The sequence below is a fragment of the Lepidothrix coronata genome, unplaced genomic scaffold (assembly GCF_001604755.1).
Source record: "Lepidothrix coronata isolate B3197 unplaced genomic scaffold, Lepidothrix_coronata-1.0 Scaffold0, whole genome shotgun sequence".
Lineage (NCBI taxonomy): Eukaryota > Metazoa > Chordata > Aves > Passeriformes > Pipridae > Lepidothrix > Lepidothrix coronata.
Genome location: NW_016690180.1, coordinates 1218765 through 1237662, shown reverse-complemented (window position 1 = coordinate 1237662; position 18898 = coordinate 1218765). Strand labels below are relative to the sequence as shown.

General features: G+C 37.7%; 1 protein-coding gene across 2 annotated transcripts in view; it reads left to right on the top strand.

Annotated features, from left to right (window-relative positions):
• ACSL1 (acyl-CoA synthetase long-chain family member 1) overlaps positions 1-17937 on the top strand; it is a 36495-nt gene extending 18558 nt beyond the window's left edge. For both annotated transcript variants that reach the window (XM_017808304.1, XM_017808382.1), the window contains exons 6-21: positions 534-633; positions 796-974; positions 3760-3792; positions 3970-4021; positions 4828-4901; positions 5939-6016; positions 6865-6999; positions 8631-8765; positions 9517-9612; positions 10631-10703; positions 11259-11347; positions 14621-14737; positions 15070-15213; positions 15707-15808; positions 15906-15977; positions 16174-17937. In XM_017808304.1, the coding sequence (XP_017663793.1) occupies positions 534-633; positions 796-974; positions 3760-3792; positions 3970-4021; positions 4828-4901; positions 5939-6016; positions 6865-6999; positions 8631-8765; positions 9517-9612; positions 10631-10703; positions 11259-11347; positions 14621-14737; positions 15070-15213; positions 15707-15808; positions 15906-15977; positions 16174-16314 (1620 nt within the window). In that variant the 3' untranslated portion in view covers positions 16315-17937. The remainder of the gene's footprint in view (positions 1-533; positions 634-795; positions 975-3759; positions 3793-3969; positions 4022-4827; positions 4902-5938; positions 6017-6864; positions 7000-8630; positions 8766-9516; positions 9613-10630; positions 10704-11258; positions 11348-14620; positions 14738-15069; positions 15214-15706; positions 15809-15905; positions 15978-16173) is intronic.
• Positions 17938-18898: the final 961 nt, after the last annotated feature.

The following is an 18898-nucleotide window of genomic DNA, read 5'->3' as shown; positions in this document are numbered from 1 at the left end:
GGGATTTTCCCTTCTGAAAAATACTGGATGGGTGTTGTGACATCCTGAACATAATCACTAATCCAGACAGGAGATTATGTGAAGGTTTTTTTCTGTGAAATGATTCACATTTGTCAGTTCAGGGAACAACTGTTGGGGAAAACCCCTGATAGGGAAAATTCCAGCATCTTAATTGCTTAAATATTCACTGAAAAAGAAAATAAATATAAATACAATAAAAATATTACTTTCTCTTTGAGTTATTAAGAAAGTCATCTCTTCTGGAAGTAAGTTTTGTTTTGGATTGAGAAAACACAATAATTCTTTCCCATAGCTCCTTATTATTTGGGTTTTTTTTTTCCTCCTTTCACAGATAAAAACTGAGTAGGCCTTCAAAGTAAATAAATTATACAAATTGACACTTATTTTACAGAAAGACTTGTCCAAATAAACTCTGTCCTATTAGCTTCCTTGTTAGAATTTAAATATGAATCTTTCATGGCAGTCTGTTACAATAAGCAAAACAGTGACTTGCATTTCTTCTTTTTGTGTAGTGGGTCATCATTGAACAGGGATGCTATGCATTCTCCATGGTGGTGGTACCACTCTATGATACACTGGGAGCTGAAGCAATCACATACATTGTGAACAAAGGTAGGACATTTTCAGTAGTTCAGCAAGTCAATATATGATGACAGAGCTGACTGAGGGCAGAATTATAGCCTTCTGCAGAAAAGTCTTCTATTATGATGTACTGAAGTATGTATGAATCTAGTCTAAACTCGTCACATTAATAATGTAGTTCTCTTCCATCAGCTGACTTGTCATTGGTTTTCTGTGACAAACCTGACAAGGCCAAACTTCTGCTAACCGGTGTGGAAAAGGGAGAAACTCCAATACTCAACACCATTGTTATCATGGAGTCTTTTGGTGCGGATCTCGTGGAACGTGGCAAAAAGTGTGGCGTGGAAATCTTCAGCATGAGAGAAATAGAGGTAAGCATGCTTAACCTCATTTACTGCTTTCATCCCATTGTAATGGATTAGTTTCAAAATACTTAGCTGTCTCTTGGATTGACATTTACACAAAAATATAGAAAATAGTAGAAAGAAAACAACTTGGTAATAGTAATTCTCAGTGCTTGAAGTATAAAAGTGGATCTGCCAAGATGACGGAATGAAAGCTGATTAACGTGGTCCAGACTCAACATTAGATCTGAGTGTTAAGGCTTGCCCATGTGAAGCACAACATGATAATTATATACCATGACTAATACTTCAGAAATAGTTACTTTAAAAAGAGCTTGTGTAGGTTTTAGTCTTGCGAAAAATGGCATTTTCCCCTGTACACTGAATCTACAAGAAATTTCCTGGGGGAGAAGGAAAATGTCAGTAAACTTTTTACAGAATGAGATTATGATGTAGGGGAATGAGATTTCCAGGTTTTGGAAGTAGAAACCATTTTGCTTAACCACATAATGTCCAAGTTTTACTTTTGCTTGTAGTTATTTTGACTGCATAGATCTTATGCAAATGTATTTCATAACTTCACTTGTTACTTGGAGAATGCTCTCCCAGGATCAAATTGCATAAATACATCTTTACTGTGAGGTTATGAAACTGAATTTAGTCTGGTTTCAGCTGGAGTTCTGGTAAAGGCTTGGCTCACCAGGCCTTGAATATCACCACATAAGTGTGCTTGTTCTGTGCAGGTGTCAGTAACTCCTGTGAAATGCCTCATTTCACTGAACTTGTTTTCGTAGCAGTTAAGACAGCTATGTTAACAGGGCCACCTTCTGGTAAAGATACAAAAACGTCTGCTTGCTAAAAGCTGATTGACTATATTGTAGCTAAGTAGCCTCAGCAAGGCAGCCAGGCTGAAACAGGGCTAAAAACATCATGCAGAGTAAGTGACGACCTCACTGGCCAAAGGTTTGGGTTGGAAAAGGGTTGGCCCGACTATAAGTTGTTACACTAAAATCAGCATCTTTCTGTAAGTTTAGCTGCAGCTTTTGACAGAGGAAGATGCTTTCCACTGGATCTTTCAGCTACATAAAACCAAAATTGGCAGTGAATGTTGTTTTCACATTAGAAGTTTATATGCTTAATTAGGGACTTTCAGTAGTACTTTGTAGCTCTTACTGCATTAATCCAAAACATCACGTTGTAAGTAACAGGTGCTCCAAGAGCCTTTTGTTTAAATATTTGAAGATAAGTTAGAGGCAAACTTTAATATTTCTAACAGTGCTTCACTGAACAGGAATAAGTTTTTATCAGTTTTTTTTAAGGGATAGAGACTTGCTTTCTCCAGGAAGGTAACTATGAACTGTTTAGGAGCTTAGGTTGCAATAGAATTACTGTTTCTAGCTTGATGTACTTATTTTCTGGATTTCTGTCTTGAGTGTATTTCTCAACTGTGTTTGGGTTATGTGACCACTTCCTCTATGTATCCCCCAGATACCATCAGCTTGGTTTTTGATGCCCAGTATCTGTATGTATCCTGTGGCTACTTATTGCTGAGTAGCTAGGAATAAATGGTTTTTTAGTAGGGAAAGATGGTGGAGTTCTGTTCTAGGAGACCAAAAGAAGTGTTTGGAAATCTTAGCTATATATTCAGTTAAATACCAGATCTTACTCAAAGCTGGTTGTAGGGAGGTACTGAGCTTACCCTGATATTTGAAATGCAGATGATGTTTTGAGCAGACAACTGTGTTGTCGTAATGGCAAGTCTTTGCATAATGCACCCTTTCAAAAAGACAAGCCTGCAGGTATGGGAATGTTAACTGTTTCCAGACATTCCTCGTCTTAAACCTCTTGGGCTGATCTGAGAGGTACATCATACTAAAGGAATTCTAGGGCTAGTAAAGGAATGCATGGAGCTGTTGTTGTGTACTTGGAATGTAAAGGCAATGGTGAAGTTGATGTCTGTCCTCAAAGGGTGCTTTCAAAGCTATACTTAACAAAAGGTCCACTTTAACTTGCATAAATCCTTAAGCTACTATTGTCTTTCTCGATTTGAAACTTGAAAGCTCATAGATACTGAAGGTCAGCTTGCAAATATTTCTTCTTAATTATTGTATCCTTTGATAAAAGGATCGTTTTGGTGTCCTTTCTCTTCTGCCTAAAGACCCCTGACATTAATGCTCAGGCCTAAGTAAGTAAGGAGGGAGATGGAAGAGGTTCTGCATGAGAGATTCCTGTACCTCCACTCCTGTATAAAAGGAGTACAAACCACCAATGACTCCTTCCGTAGGGAAAGTGTCTTCCTTCTCACAAGCAGTGATAGTGTGAGGTGCTTACTGAGATGGATATTGCTTCATCTATTCAACAATTGTCAGTGGTACATCTTCTGCATGAAGTATAGGATTGATTTGTCTATCTTGTCATAACACTGCTAAACCTTGAGCATCCCCTTGAGCACGACCTCTGGTATACTAGCTGGAAAAAACCTTGGTGAGTTTTAGATAAGTTATCCCTTTTGTATTTGTAGAACATAGTAGTTATTACATACGCTTTTAAAATGTCTTTTAAAGTCTTTGTTACTCTTATAGTGATCATAAGATGGTTTGGTTGGAAGGAACCTTAAAAATCATATAGTTGCAACCCTCTGGTCACAGGCAGGGATGCCACCAATTAGGATCAGGTTCCTAAACAAGTTAAAATGCCGTAAGAGACAGTCTAAATAGTGAAGTATTATGGTGTTTGTAATGTTTAATATATTTAAAGCAAGAAAGTTACGTGTATACGTCTAAACTCTCTCCATTTTCTCTCCTTTCTGTAGGAGCTGGGAAGAGCACACAGGCAAAAACCTATGGTAAGTATGAAATTAGTTCAAGTGACAATCTGAAGCTGATGAGCATTCTTTAGATCAAACTAGCAAATCTCCCTATCTCCCATAGCTCAAAAGTAACACTAGTATCTTGATATTTTGTCCAGAAAAATATTTTTCCTTGTTATCTTAACCATACTAATACTTTCTTAACTCTCATAGCCTCCAAAACCAGAAGATCTAGCAGTCATCTGTTTCACCAGTGGAACGACAGGTACACCTCATTACATTCTGCAGAATTTATTGTCCTGTGTGTGCAAAATTAATTCAGAAGCCCTCCTACTTTTTTTTTTTCCAAGACTTTCCCCTACTGCTGCATCTTTTTGGCAAGTAGTTGCTGGGGAAGTGTTATGATAAGGCTCCCGCTGATGTCTTTCTTTCCTCCTCCCCCCCCATCAATATGGGATTGCAGAATTGGGGGTGGAGGTGTTACATTTTTGGTCTTGGAAATAAGTTAAGTACTGAACCTGTATTTGCATAGTGATAAGGGCTATGCATCAGACTTCAGAGGATATATCAATTCTTCCTTAGTCTTTTTTGTACTGTATTAGCAAAATTGTTCCATACCTCTAAGCAGCCTTGCTGTAAGACCAAAAGAGAGACTCTCAAGATGTTGTTGCTTGCTTGACATTTGTGAGTTAATACCCAACACTGGCACAGAGCAAAAGGAAGGAGTACAATGACAAGCTATGCTTTTAAATTTCCATGAGAACAGAAATTAGTCTGGGTTTGATTGCAGCATCTTCACAGAACAGTTGAATTTTGAATGAGAAGCTTATCCAAGAAACACAACAATTTCTTAAGGATTTACTCTCCTTAAAAAAATTTAGGCTTTCAGGATAAACTTACTACTTAACTGTTGCCAGCTGTCGTTGAAAGTGTTAGTAAGTTTTCAGCCTTTGTTTAGTTGATACATAAGAAATGTATTAATATCAAGGAATGCTATCAGATTAGTTTTACCACTGCTGAACTTAAAGGATCTAAATTTCACTGTTGAATCTTCACATCCTTCTTCCTTAGGAAACCCTAAAGGAGCTATGATCACTCATCAAAACATAGTCAGCAATGCTTCAGCTTTTGTGAAAACTACAGAGGTAAACTGCAAAGATTAACATTGTAGACTTGCATGAAGGGAAATAATCTCATGAGTAAAACAAACATTAAAATCTCATTAACTTAGGGTTTAAGTTTTTAGTAAGAGACAAGTGAAAATGTAACTTGACAGCTCTCTGTCCCTGCTAGTTAGAAGTCAACGTTTACTGGTTTCTTCTGGCACTGTCAGGAAACTGACAGGTTTACAATTTGTTCTGACCTAAGCAGAATGTTAGAGATCCTGATGTTGGATGGACATTACATTGGGCATATAATGTTTCTCATTAGTGCAAGCTCTGTTAGAAGGGGTGTGTAGAACCTAACCTTTTTCCCTTGAGGATGGGAGAAGCTATCATGTATTTTAAACCCTCGAAATATTTAAAGCCTTTGCATAAAGGAGCAAGGAGCATGACTTTGTATTTTTACTTGATACAGTGTTAACTTATAGCTTACAGTAGACAACTAAAGTTCATCTGTAGGCTAGTTAAGAAGCTGGTTCTAACAAATGCAGATGCAATTAAAAGTACACTTGTACTTTTTTTACCAAGTACTATGCAAATAGAATTGTCTTTAAACTAAGCAACTGGTCTCACAATTAGCTCAAGTAAGGCACTCCTGATATCAACCTTAGTGTTAATTGTTCAAGTAAACTTACTGATCTAAGATGAAAGTGGGGGTTTTTTTAACCCCGAAGGCATACTCTTTTAACTTTTTTTGTTTCCCCTCCCCCAGTGTGTGTAGTGGAACTTTCTGTGGCTTCTATCAGAATTTATTCATAGGTCTATGAATAGAAATAGTAAATTATAATAATCTGGTCACTGTAATCAACTCTAAAAGACTATAATTTCTGCAGTGTGTCTTTACTCATGCTAGAAGTCATTGCTGCAGTCTTCCTGATGAAGGAAAGACAAAGCAGCTTCATTACAAACAAAACTAAAGCGAGGGCTGTGCTCTAGAGTTTAGATGCTAGATTTCACTGTTGTGTTTCTTAGGCAAAATAGAGAATCAATGAGAATTAAACTTTTATTAACACTTTCAGAAAACATTTATGCCTTCCTCTGATGATGTTCTGATATCATTCCTGCCCCTGGCTCATATGTTTGAGAGGATTGTTGAGGTAAGCATCTGTTGTATTGAGTTACTGATAAGCTTGCTTGTCTTACAGAATGCATGTCTCTTGGATCCAGGTGGTACATGGTCTTGTTTCTTGACTCTTGCACATGCATATGAAAGCTTGAAATAAGGTTCAGGAAAACAGTGTCCCATATCCAGTGAGCACTCAACCATTGGTTTTCATGATAAAATATAAGCATTAACCTTACAGTTAGGGTTAATAAGAAACTGGTTTACTAGAACATGAGACAATCCCTTAGCACATGTATACTGCCTAGAAGTTCCTTCCAATATAATCAGTGCACTGTTAAAAATCCATGCCATTCTTAAGTCTGCAAACTTGAAAAATTTGTTTTATAATGTGGCATCCTGTTTGCTTACAGAAAACTAATTTTAAGTTGTTTAAACTTACCATTGCTTCCAAAAAATTTCTGTAAGGAGGAAGGAGGTTTACTTCTGTGGAATTCTCTTCTAGGAAACAGAAGTGGCTTTTAATGCCCCTTAAGTGACAAACTTTGAAGTTCTCTTGGATCACTTGTTTTATTGTACAGAAAAATCTGGGGCTTAATTTTTGAGAATGAGGGGGCTCAGGTTGGTTTAATACTGGCGGTTTTGAGGACCTCTGAGCCCATAGTTGAGTGCTATACATTACTGAAAGGATGCAATTCCCTCAAACTACTTGGTCTTTCTAGTGCCATTTTATAATCTGAGAATGCTGCAGAACTAGTCCAGAAGCTGAGAGGATTTAAGGTGGATTCTGCACAGTCCACACTGCATAGGATATGTCATACATATACAGCTAGAACACATTGTACTTCCTGTGTTTTCAGAGTGTTTACTTTTTTCTAACAGTGTGTGATTCTGTGCCATGGAGCTCGGATAGGATTCTTTCAAGGGGATATCAGACTACTTATGGATGACCTAAAAACACTGCAACCAACTGTATTTCCTGTAGTACCAAGACTGTTGAACAGAATGTTTGACAAGGTAAGTCTACAGGCATGTCTAGACCTGTGCAGGATTTTTAAGAGACTTCATGAAGTTTGTGCTGCCAGGGTAGGAGTAACTGGCTGTACTCTGGAATATTAAATGGAGCATGCTAAGAAATTTGTATTTCTCTTCCTAAAAGAGAGCTCAAAGTGCAGGGAGTAGTACTGGTTGTATTACAACACTTTCAGGCAGCAAATACTAGTGTTCAGAAGTCTGACTAGTGAACTTGGTTCTCTCTGTCTTGATAAATGACTTACTGTTTTGCTCTGAGCAAGTTATTTAAGTCTCGTCTACAACATGAAAATGAGGCTTGGCATCTGCATGCCACACTTTTAGCATCTGACTCATGGAGTGGAATTTGCTAAGCAAGGTTAGGTATTTGCCTGTGTTTGTATGGACACATACAAGTTTCCTACACAGCACCCAGTGTGTTCTAGCTGGGAGAACTGTAAACCAGCCAGTTGGGAGTGCTGGAGAGAGAAGGTGTGTCAGTAGCTCCACTCTCCTGTGTGTGCTGCTTGCCTGCTCAGGGTCATCTGAGATGGGAATTTGGAAGCAGATTCTTTCTTGAACTTCAGCTTTTAAGTTGTCCTTTTGCATTTGGACAACTGACTCTTTGTAGGATACAGCCAGAGGATTTAAAAGTTATTAAGTCCTGTGACTGCTAAAGAAATGGCAGAACTGTCTGTGCTGCCTTAGCTGGGACATTTCTCTGCTTATGAGACTAGAGGAACATCAAGTAACACAAGGTTCTGTTTGGCCTCAGGACAAAAATTCATTGGAGGGGAGGAAATCCTGAGACCAGCCTATAGTGCTTCAAATGCAGTGCCTCATACTGCACACATATTCTGTACTGGAATTTAGGAAGCAGAGACAAAGCTTGGGACTTTCTTCTCATGATGTCCTCTTGGTTGTGAAGTCTGGTGCCCTGAGGCTTTCACACTGCTACAGCACTGTTTCACCCTCATCCAGCCTCGCAGTAACCTGGCATATGAAGTGAACAAGTTGGGGAACTTGAGTGGTGGTGGGGGGGCGGCATAATGCTGAAGAGTGGCTGGGTCTTCCTATTTCCAAATGAATATACTAATGTGTGGTTTGCTGTTGAGTCTGCTCTGTGGCTTCCTGAGAACAACTAGAAGGAGCCTTTGACAAGTGATCTAAAGTGCAAGTTTGTGAATGCAAGACAGATCTCCATTTGTTGTCTCTGAAGTTACCTGCATCTCCTCGGAACACCACGCGTTACTTTACATGTTATGATAGGGTGCTTTTCAGAAAGTGCCTCAGCATTGACTGATTATGCTCAATTTGAATTTTGATGATACTAGAATAGAAAAGTAAGCCATCCGTTTTCATTCATACATTTTAATGAAGAAATTATACATTGAAACAGCATCACACAGTTTGGATATCAAGAATTAGTTAAGTGCTTATTTCAACTCTTGAACTGAGGTAGAGGTTAAAATAAAAATACTCAAGTATTTCTTACTAGAATTAAGATGCCTACCAATAAAGGTTGTTTTAATTCCCTTGGTTTTCACTGTTAATAGTCTCTATGCATGCATCTGTAAGTAAAAGGGAATAGTAGGTAGTCTGCCAGGCTTCTAACAGTAGTTCATCTTTCTTAATAGATTTTTGGACAGGCAGATACTTCATTGAAGAGGTGGCTGCTGGATTTTGCTTCCAAGAGGAAAGAAGCAGAACTCAGAAGTGGTATAGTTAGAAATAACAGTTTCTGGGATAAAGTCATCTTCCGCAAAATACAGGTATGCTTGAAAGCCTCTGAGTTGAAGTTTGCAGTTACTGAATTTCATATGAATGTTTATAATCTGGTATGGCTTTCATCACTGACTAAAGACTACGTGGCTACTCAGAATGAAAATCAGAGCTGTCTTTATTTTCAACCTCATTTTTTCAATTCCCTTACTTCTCATAGTATCAGCTAACTGTATTAAGGAAGTTACTCTAAAACAGTCTGGTGCTTCTTTCTTATCGCTTTGAAAGCAAACACTGTCCTCCTGAAGGAGGAATGCTAAATATGATACAGTGCCACCTGTAGCCCCTACTGTCTCCTCCCTGTTGGTTACTAGTACATTATGCCTGCTGTTATATCTGACACTCACTTGCTATGGCCTTAACCTTGGTTGTACAACATACTCCTGGCTGCTTTTTATAGCATTCAGTATGTATGAGAAGCTGATAGAAGGCAGTTAAAAATAAAGCCATCTCTGTAAGGCCATGGCTTAAGCTCTTCAAACTTTTGGCCGAGTCTGCATTGCAGCGACACCACAGCATAGTCTGTATTGATACTGTTTGTTTGAGATATCATGTCTTCCAGCCATTAATGAGAGTAAAAACACCGCAAGAAAGACAGCTTGCAATAGTAGACTAAACTTTATTCTCTAACATTTGTGGGTGGCACTGTAGGTGAACAGTGGCTGAGGGTGGAATAGGAGGCGACTCTGGAAATATCTCTAAAATGCTTTTGGTGTCCACAGTATCTTGTGTCTGTTGTAGGCAAGTTTGGGAGGAAAAGTAAGGCTGATGGTTACAGGAGCAGCACCTGTATCTGCAAGTGTACTGACCTTCCTGAGAACAGCTCTTGGTTGTCAGGTGAGTTGCTTGGCCTTAATCCTAAAACATAAAGATTTTAATGCCTGGTTCCAGCTTTGATGTTAGAGCATTTCCAGTAGTCTGATTATATGGATAACTCTCGGATATTCTTGGAGATTACACAAGTTCATACTCTTTTTTTCTGAGTTTCTCTCAGTCCTCTGAAATTTCTGCATTTATCCCAAAATCTTTTAAATGAAGTAACCAACTGACCTGTCTTAAAGGGAAGATTTTTTTTTTTTTTTCAAGGGGGCTGCTGCAAGCAATAAATTACACATCTGGATTAAGTTTCTGGGGTTTGCCTTGCTTACAGAAGTATTTGCAGCTTTAGAGAATCTAATAATCCATGTGATGATATTGGTAGTATTGTTTCTTTGAAGATGAGGTTGGGGTGAATCGGTTTGCACACATTGCATTTATCTTCAAAGCCTTTTCAGAGCATGTTTTGGAGGTGAAACCTGAGTAACAATGGTACAGAATGGAACAAATGTGTTGAAATAAATTTCAAGGATAGAAAACAAAAATACTGTAAAATATCAGGCTTCTGTAACTTAAAGTTTCTCAGTGGTGTGCTGGTGTAGCAATGCATTTTGCATAGAAAAGCCTGTCTTGTATATAATAATCACAGAGCTGTGATGGGGTGTAGGGATTCCATTCCTGGCTGTCTTGGACAAACCTGTCTTTAAATGATGTGAAGGAAGTCACTGCTAGTGCTATGGTTCTTTATTTCTTTTTCTTGCTTCCTCTGGTGCTTTCTGTTTTAATCTAAACAGGTGTCATAAACTATGTGAAATTGAGGGAGACTTTGAGTAAATATTGGAACTGAAGGTGGAATATAAGCACTTAAAATTATGTATTGTGATAAAACTAATATTCTTTTTAGAAGATGCTGGGAATCTTGTTACACTCAAATTTAAACAACTAGAAAAAAGAAACAAAATATTAATTTCATTTTAATGAAGAAACTGTATGTTTAATTTAGATAATATTTTGATAATATTTTGATTCCACATTCTAGTTCTATGAAGGTTATGGACAGACTGAATGCACAGCTGGATGCTCCCTGTCATTGCCTGGTGACTGGACAGCAGGTATGATGTTTAATAGTCCGCCTATCTGTTAAATTTCAGGGTGCTGAAATTTTTCAGAGGTCCCTGATATTATTTAATCTTCAGTAACACCTATCATGAAGGAGAAGATTAGTTTTCTTGAAATGAAATAAAAAGTTTTGAAGGCATCTCTTGAAGTTTCTACTCCTAAATAGCTATGAATGTTCTGGAAAATGACTGTGCTGGAAATCTAAATGGCAGTTTTTGGTGTTGGAATGAAGAGTCTGCACTTCTGTCAGCTGTTACATCTCTACCTCCCTAACTGAAATAATATTGATAATCGAAACTATAATGAGGCTTCTGCTGCTTAAATATGTATGTAGAGTGAGGATCCTGATTATAAGAAAAAGCAGGCCCAAGTAGATGGTTCAACTTGTAACATTCTAGGGATATCTGGATATTTAATGTTTCAGTGCCAGCAGTCTTAAGCTACCAGAAATCAGTTTTCCATCTTTCTTCAGTGTGAAACCAGCTTATTTTTTTAAGAATCTGGCTAAAAAGCAGTTCAGACTGTGGAGGTGTTACTCTATTTAATAGGTCATGTTGGAGCACCAATGCCATGCAGTATCATCAAGCTTGTTGATGTACAAGAAATGAATTACTTGGCTTCCAAAGGAGAGGGTGAGGTAAGTAATTTCAGAAGGTCAACATGAGCCTCTTGTGAAATCTTGGAAAATGTTTTTTGTTACTGAAATAACAAGTAAGTTTAGTAAAAGTGCTAAACATGGCCTGTTACCTAAAATCTAAGATGCCTGTGTGCAATACCAGTTAATGACTCACAGAAGCGAACCCAGAAATAGTATATTGGAGGGGAGAAGAAGCAGCTTACATAGTAATGGTTGTGTGACCACCATACTGTCTTCCAGCTGTGTAGGATAGCTGAGAAGGTAGAAGTAGCTATCTCATACTGCATTTATACTTCAGCAGAACGCTAGCAGAGAACTTCCCTGCCACGCTACTGCCAAGTGCTGGAGAGCAGCTGATGCATGTAGCTGGTTACCTAGCATTTGATGTGTGAGATGAGGTAATTTAAAATGGCTGCAACACTTCTAAGAGAAATGGAGATAAAATGCCATGAAGGCTGCTGATGATTTGTGATGAGTGCCTGCACATTTTTCTGCATTTTTTTAATGCAGCCTGCACAAATTGAACATGTTTTACAAATTGCACTTTCAGGACTCAGCTTTGTATGTAATGCTATAGACTGTCATTTAAAATATTTTTTCCAAGTAAAATAAATACAGATTGAACTTTGTGTATATACTTTGAACAGATGTCTATGTAGTAATTTACTTTCCCCAAGCTGTGAAAGCAAATGAACTGTGGTGTCTTTCATATGCTTTTGAGAAACTGTGAGGGCAGCTAGGGAGTGAGAAATTAATAAGTTAAAAAGTAGCTTGAGAAATTAAAAAAGTAGCTTGAGAAATTGACTGCTTTGTGGCTACAAACAATTTATAATCTTTGTTTTGGTTGTAGTTTGTATGCGACTAGAGAGAGAAATACTCAAGGATTTTATTGAACTTTGTAGTGAGAAACTGTTTGCAAGTGGAGAGCAATGTCAAAATTCTTTACTGTCTTGCATATCACCTCATATTTAGTCTTGATCAGCAATTTTTACTTCACTTTAGGCATGCTTTTAAAGCCTGGTCTGCTAGAGGAATTGAGTATAAATTCTTATAATAAGAAACAGTTAAGTTGTGGGGTTTTCTGGGGTTTTTTTTGTGGGTTTTTTGTTTGTTTGGTTGGTTTTTTTTGTTGGTTTGGGTTTTTTTTTGGTGTGTGTTGCTTTTGTTTTGTTTTTGTTTGGTGTTTTGTTGGTTTTTTTTTGTTTTTTTTTTTTTTAATTCTTAAATATATTTTGCTTCCACTTGCTGTAAAAGTTTGCTGCATTAGGAGTTACTTTGGACCAGAATAAAAATGGTAGCCCCTTAATATATTAGGTACTGTCTTAGGCCTGAAAGACAAACTTCCTCAGTGTGAACTATCCTGAATATAAAAAAGTGTTTCAACTTGTTTCACAAAACTTGAAGCCCATGGCTATGGAACTAGCTCTACTTATCCATTTGCCTAAAATAAGTCTTACAGCTGAAAAGCCAACAGTAGGGAGGATTAAATACTCCTAGTCTTCCTTTCTGAGAGTAAGCTTTCTATATTCTCTGCTCTGTCAGCCTTGCTTTCACTTTTGTCAGTTATCCATGTTCAAGAAGGCTAAATTTGTGAATAGAGTTATATATGATCATATGAAAATGAGGTCTTGGTGCTAGTTAGCAGGATACAGATAAATGGTTTGCTGTTTCTACTGGGAAAAGCTGTCACCTACTGCCTTCCTGGGGTAGTAGGAGCCATGAAAAATTAAACATTGGATTGGTCAGTCTTTGGAATTTACTGGGATATTGGTTTGGTTCCAAGTTTGGTACTGTCTCTACAAGGTCATCATAACCCTCACTAACACTGATCTCCCTCCTGTCAACATCTCATGTTCATTGTACTACAGTTGACCAGCATGCTGCAGTAAGCACAGAAATACTTAGGATGAGTTTTTCAAGAATTGGTTGCTGAACTACATTAGTAATTTCTTCTAGTCTGAGAATCTATATTAGTGCCTGAAGACTTTTTAGCCAGTTTCTTGCCCATTTAACAATTGTACTAATCCCCTAGAATAATAGTTGGCCTAGTATTGGCCTTAATTGATATTTATTCTCCATTTGTGCTTAACTTAAAACTGCATTTTCTATCCCATATCTTCTAGATTTTGTTCTCGAGTTCTGATATTATTCCCCAGACCAGACCCTTCTTACTGTCTCCTATCATCATGTGTGCCAAGTCACTCCCATGCTAGTGTGATGGTTTGAATCCTTTGTTGCTTCTGAGGACTATTTTGTAGAGCTTTGGAGTTTTTTGGACTCCTGATTCCTCAACAGTTGTGTGCAGTGGGCACTTTAAGTTTTGCTTCAATCTTGTTAATCTTGCCTATCTCTGTGTTCTCATTCTTAGGGAAGGTTTTCTATAGTCCTGCCGTTCCTTATATAGTAAGAGTTGTATACTGTGTCCCCCCTCTCCCCACGAAAGAAGACTTACAACCTTGGGTGTTATATATGCGAAGAAAATACTTAAATCTGGGAGTGTCTCTGGATGCTTCAGGCTCTATTCCATGTTCCTGAATAATTGTTTTATTTTTATGTTCTCTTACTGACACATATTCTATTGTTTTAATTTAGTGTGTAAGGTCTGACCTAATTGTGGCAACCTCTTCACCTATAAACTTTTAATTATGTTGATCCTTTTCTCATATCTTATAGACACATTTTTTGATCCTAACAATTCCCATGCATCCAGTTATATTCAGAGATGTTGTTCTTGGTTTTCTGCTTGGTACACACATACAAACTTCAATTAATTGAAATGGCTGGGTTTCTTTATAGAAAAATCTTGAGTGCTCTAAGTCCTTAGGTGTTAACTGGTTTACTTTTGGACAACAAATGTCATTTGCTTCACACACAACTTTTTGTTGTTTGTTTTCCCACTAGTTTTAGCAAACAATGCACAAAAAGCTGAAATGAACATGTTGCCAGGCTGAGGGGTAGTATTTCTGGATCCAGCAGAATTTCTTCACATAAATAAAAACATTTTTTTTTTCTGATGAGTTGAGATTTTTCAAATAGCAGGTAGGAACACTGCTGCTAGAATGTAAGAGAACAGATGCTTCCAATGACTTCTTAGTATACTTCATAGTAATGGAAAATGTTAGGTCTCCAAAACCCGTAAGTAGAGATCTGCACAAACACAGGAGCTTCATCTTGTCTTTTTAGTGGGGTTTTTTGAGAACCGTCAGAGAAAGCATTTGTTGCAAATAGTGATTATTAACTTTGCTTCATACATTTACAAACTGCTATTTTCAGGTGTGTGTAAAAGGGCCAATTGTGTTCCGTGGCTATCTGAAAGATCCAGAAAAAACGGCAGAAGCTCTGGACAAAGATGGCTGGCTTCATACGGGAGACATTGGGAAGTGGCTGCCAGTAAGTTCTATAGCTGTCAGCAGTAATTTAACAAATAAAATTGAAAACATTTGGTATTGAACAGAGTGAATTAGGTGAAAGATAAGTAATTTGAGGAGGAGGATAGTTACTGTTGTAGCTAAATCTGTATGCCTGAGGCTAAAAAAGTATTGGCAGTATCAGTCCTGAGGCTTTCCCTAGTTTAGATTAGATGGATGTGTAACCTGTTCCCTTCTACCATTAGTTTGACAGTATTCTGGCTCTAGCGCAGTTTTACTGAGCATGCTTAAGCTGTATAGGTTGGTTTTCCACTTGAAGTGCCTCTTCTGAGTGAACGTTATTTCTGTCAACAGAATGGTACGTTGAAAATCATTGACCGGAAAAAACACATATTTAAACTAGCCCAGGGAGAGTACATAGCACCAGAGAAAATAGAGAATGTGTATCTGAGATGTGAAGCACTTGCACAGGTATTTGTTCATGGAGAGAGCTTGCAGGTAAGCATTTTTCAGGTAATTTAAAAAATTACTACAAAAGGAGATTGCAGAAAAGTTTTTCTTCCTTCCTCCCCCCCCAAGCTTTGGGACTGAAATCTTAAATTTTTATCTTAAATTTTTATCATTGTACATTTTGGTTCTGAATGGATTTCAGCAGTTACATAGCATGTTTCTGTATTTAGTTTCAGACCTGGTAGGGGAGCTGAACTAATTTAATTGGGTATTAATGACTGTATAAATTTGCTCAGAGTATGCAGGGGGAAAAAAAAATACAAAAAACCCAGGTTCTTTCAAGTGTAAATAGAAGTGTGGGTCTTTAAGAGTAATTCTCTCAAGTGCAAGCTTCTGAACTGCAGTCCTGTGTTCAGGTAGCAGAAAGCTGCTGACTGTACAGCAGGATCAGAAACTCACTCCAAAACCTGACTAGTAAGAAATGCGTAGGAACTAAAGTGTTGGCGTAAAGAAAAAAAACTCGAAAAAAATTCCTTTTTAGGCCTTCTTAGTAGCTATTGTGGTACCTGATCCTGATTCTCTTCACAAATGGGCCAAGAAAAAGGGAATTGAAGGCTCCTATCAAGAGCTATGCAAAAACAAGGTGAGACATATCTAACTAAACAGCTGTTCTGCATAAACTTTTTCAAGTTGATGCTTATACAAGCATGAAGCTATACAACGTATTCCTGTATCCACAGGATGTCAAAAAATACATTCTGGAAGACATGGTGAGAGTTGGGAAAGAATCTGGTTTGAAGTCATTTGAACAGGTAAGACACTTGTGAGAACCAAACACCTAATTCTTTAAACTTCTCAATACCAATATAATCTGATTCTCCAGAAACTGCTTTTAATTTGCATCTGGAAAACTTTTAAAGTGATGGGCTTTATGATATCTGGGCAAGTTTTTAAAAGCCTTTCCTATTTCAAGGAATGCAGCTTGGCTAGTAACTTCTTATTTTCCAGGTGAAAGACATTGTCCTGCACAGTGAAATGTTTTCTATTGAGAATGGCCTGTTGACACCAACACTGAAGGCGAAGAGACCAGAACTGCGAAAATACTTCCAGTCACAGATAGATGAACTCTATGCTAATGCCAAAATGTAACTGCAAATGGAATGAGGAAAGTGGCACGCATATGATGTCTACTGTTGGTCTTCATATCTGTATTTTGACTACAGCAAACATAGGGAAGGAAACTGTGCAATCATTAACTTGTACAAAAATGGGTACTTGCCATAGGAACATTGAAGAAATGGAACACTGCCTTACTGTCAAGTTGTGTTGCATACTGTTTTTATGGTGACCTACAATTTCCAAAAAGAGCCTTAACTATAAATGGTAACTCTAATGTAAGTTATTTAATATTTCCTTGGCCAAAAATGGGACTTGCCTTCACCAAGGAGCTAAGGTTTTATTGCCAGCATGTTTGCTGTCTGCAGTGTGTTTTGCAGTTGTCAATTCCACAAAGGATTTGGCAGCTATGAAAATGCCTCTAAGTATCTTGCATCTTCAGAAAAATGACTTAGTCTGTTCAAAAAAACCCCACCACCCAACCACCAAAAAAGCCCAAGCCCTTACAGTTGTATAGCTGGTATCACATCTTTCATTAGTCCTAATATTAACTGGGGCAAGGCATCTGAGTTGTATCTCCCTTCTATATCTGCATCCAGTTCTGAGATGTACTTTCATAAGGTAGAAGTCAGCACTCCACTCAAAGGAGACTGATGAATAGAAGTTCGTCAGAATAAGTCTACAGATGTGGTTCTGCACCGGAAGTGTGGATGTGGTTAAATCAGCAGGTGTAGCCTCGCTACATGGTGCCAGCCCTGCAAATGAGCTGATCCTAACTCTGGCAAGAACACTAGAGACTTAAAAACCAAACCATTCAGAGGCTGGGCTATGCTAACAGTCAGGGTAAACACTGCACCTGTACTAGCCACTTGTTTCTCTGTAATGACCTTGTATTTAAAATGCATTTTTAAAAAATGTGCCAGGTCCTCTAAGTGGAAGAGCTTCTGACATAACCTCTGTTTTCCATGCTTTATGTATGAGCCACTGAGTATTCTTCACTGAATAGCAAAATAGGTCAGGTAGAATGTTTTTGCCTGATGCTTTGCAGCAATTGGAAGTATTTATATATGCCAACAGAACTGTGTGTTGGCCCAGGATAGGTATTTGTTCAGGGATAAAAACCTAATTCCCAGATAAATTGCAAAATAACTAGTTACCTTTTGTTTGAGAAATCAGCAGAAATAAGCCTTATTACAGCATAAGTCTTTTGCTATCCTTAATAGAATTGGTTTTGCATTAGCATTCATTGCTGTTTTTTTGAAAACATGGATATATGTAAAATACAAGCACAACAAGGTTTGCACTAAGATTTGTGTGTGATTGTAATGCACTACTCTGTAGCATAATTTCATACATGTGTGCAATTAAGGTACACAAATCCAAGTCAACTGTTAGAGCAGTAGTTTGTTACATTGGAATTCAAATGTTTGCTTAGTGTTGGCTATTTCTATGTTTTATAAAACCAAAACAATTTTCAAAACCAATGAAGGAAACCAAAATAAATATTTCTGCATTTCAACTCCTTGACTTGTTTGTTTATCAAAGAAATGCTGCTGACTAACAAGCCCAGGTATAATTTGGGAACTGACATGCTGTAAAACTCCACTGCTATAAACATACTTAATAGAGTATAAAGGCTGGTTGTTTACACTTTTACTTTTGGAAAGTAACTTCTTATGTTAAAGTTTTTGGCCAATATATGTAAGAAAGGGATGCTGCTAATGTAACTTGCTCTTTCAGTATATTCCTAAACAAACAAATCTTGTATTGTTTGTCTGTTTTCAGTATAGTTTCTGACAGTTGTGTTCTTACCATCATCATAAATAACTTGAATGAAAGCTGGAGTTTAAGAAAACTCTTATGTAGCTTGTGGGTGGTAGTAGTTTTCCTTCTTCCTGCCCTTACACTGTGCATCTGGGTTCAGCCAGGGGTATGGTGTGAAAGATTTCATGGGCCGTTACCACTCCAGGGTAGATGAAGCATCACTACCAGGACACTACTTAGAGCTCAATGTGAATACAGATGTCATTGTGAGATACTAAGCACACTTCTGTTCCTAGCCATTGTAGACTTTCTCCTCAAAGTGATCCTGTATGTTCCTTTATACATTTCTTCCGTACTGAAAAAAATCTAAACCAAATTTTTGTTACTTATTCAATAACCAAGTATGTGTATGCTGCTTGGAAAGACAGACTGAAGTGTCACTAATGGAGATAGCTGAGAGATGGATGACAGCTGGATCTAAGGTTTAGGTTCATAACACATTATATCAAAGAAAGCTTCCTGGAAGAGCCACATATGACTACTGAAACAAAGCTGTGCTGTATTAGCCTTGCCTCAGGGACTGCTAAGTGAGGCTGGATGTTATAGCCAGCAACTTAGAAGTCTAAAGAGACCTTGCCACTAGTTAATTCTAAAGTCATTATTTCACTGTGTTTTAGCTTATTGGGTTAGGTAACAATGGGTAGCTGGGCAGATGATCTTTAGAAGAACACTCTGACTGTGGATGAAGAGATGTGACATCAAAAGGGCCCCTCTCAACTAGTGAGACTTTTGATGAATTGCTAAATCCCTTATTAACAATTAAATTGTTAATTTAAATGCCAGAGATGGAATT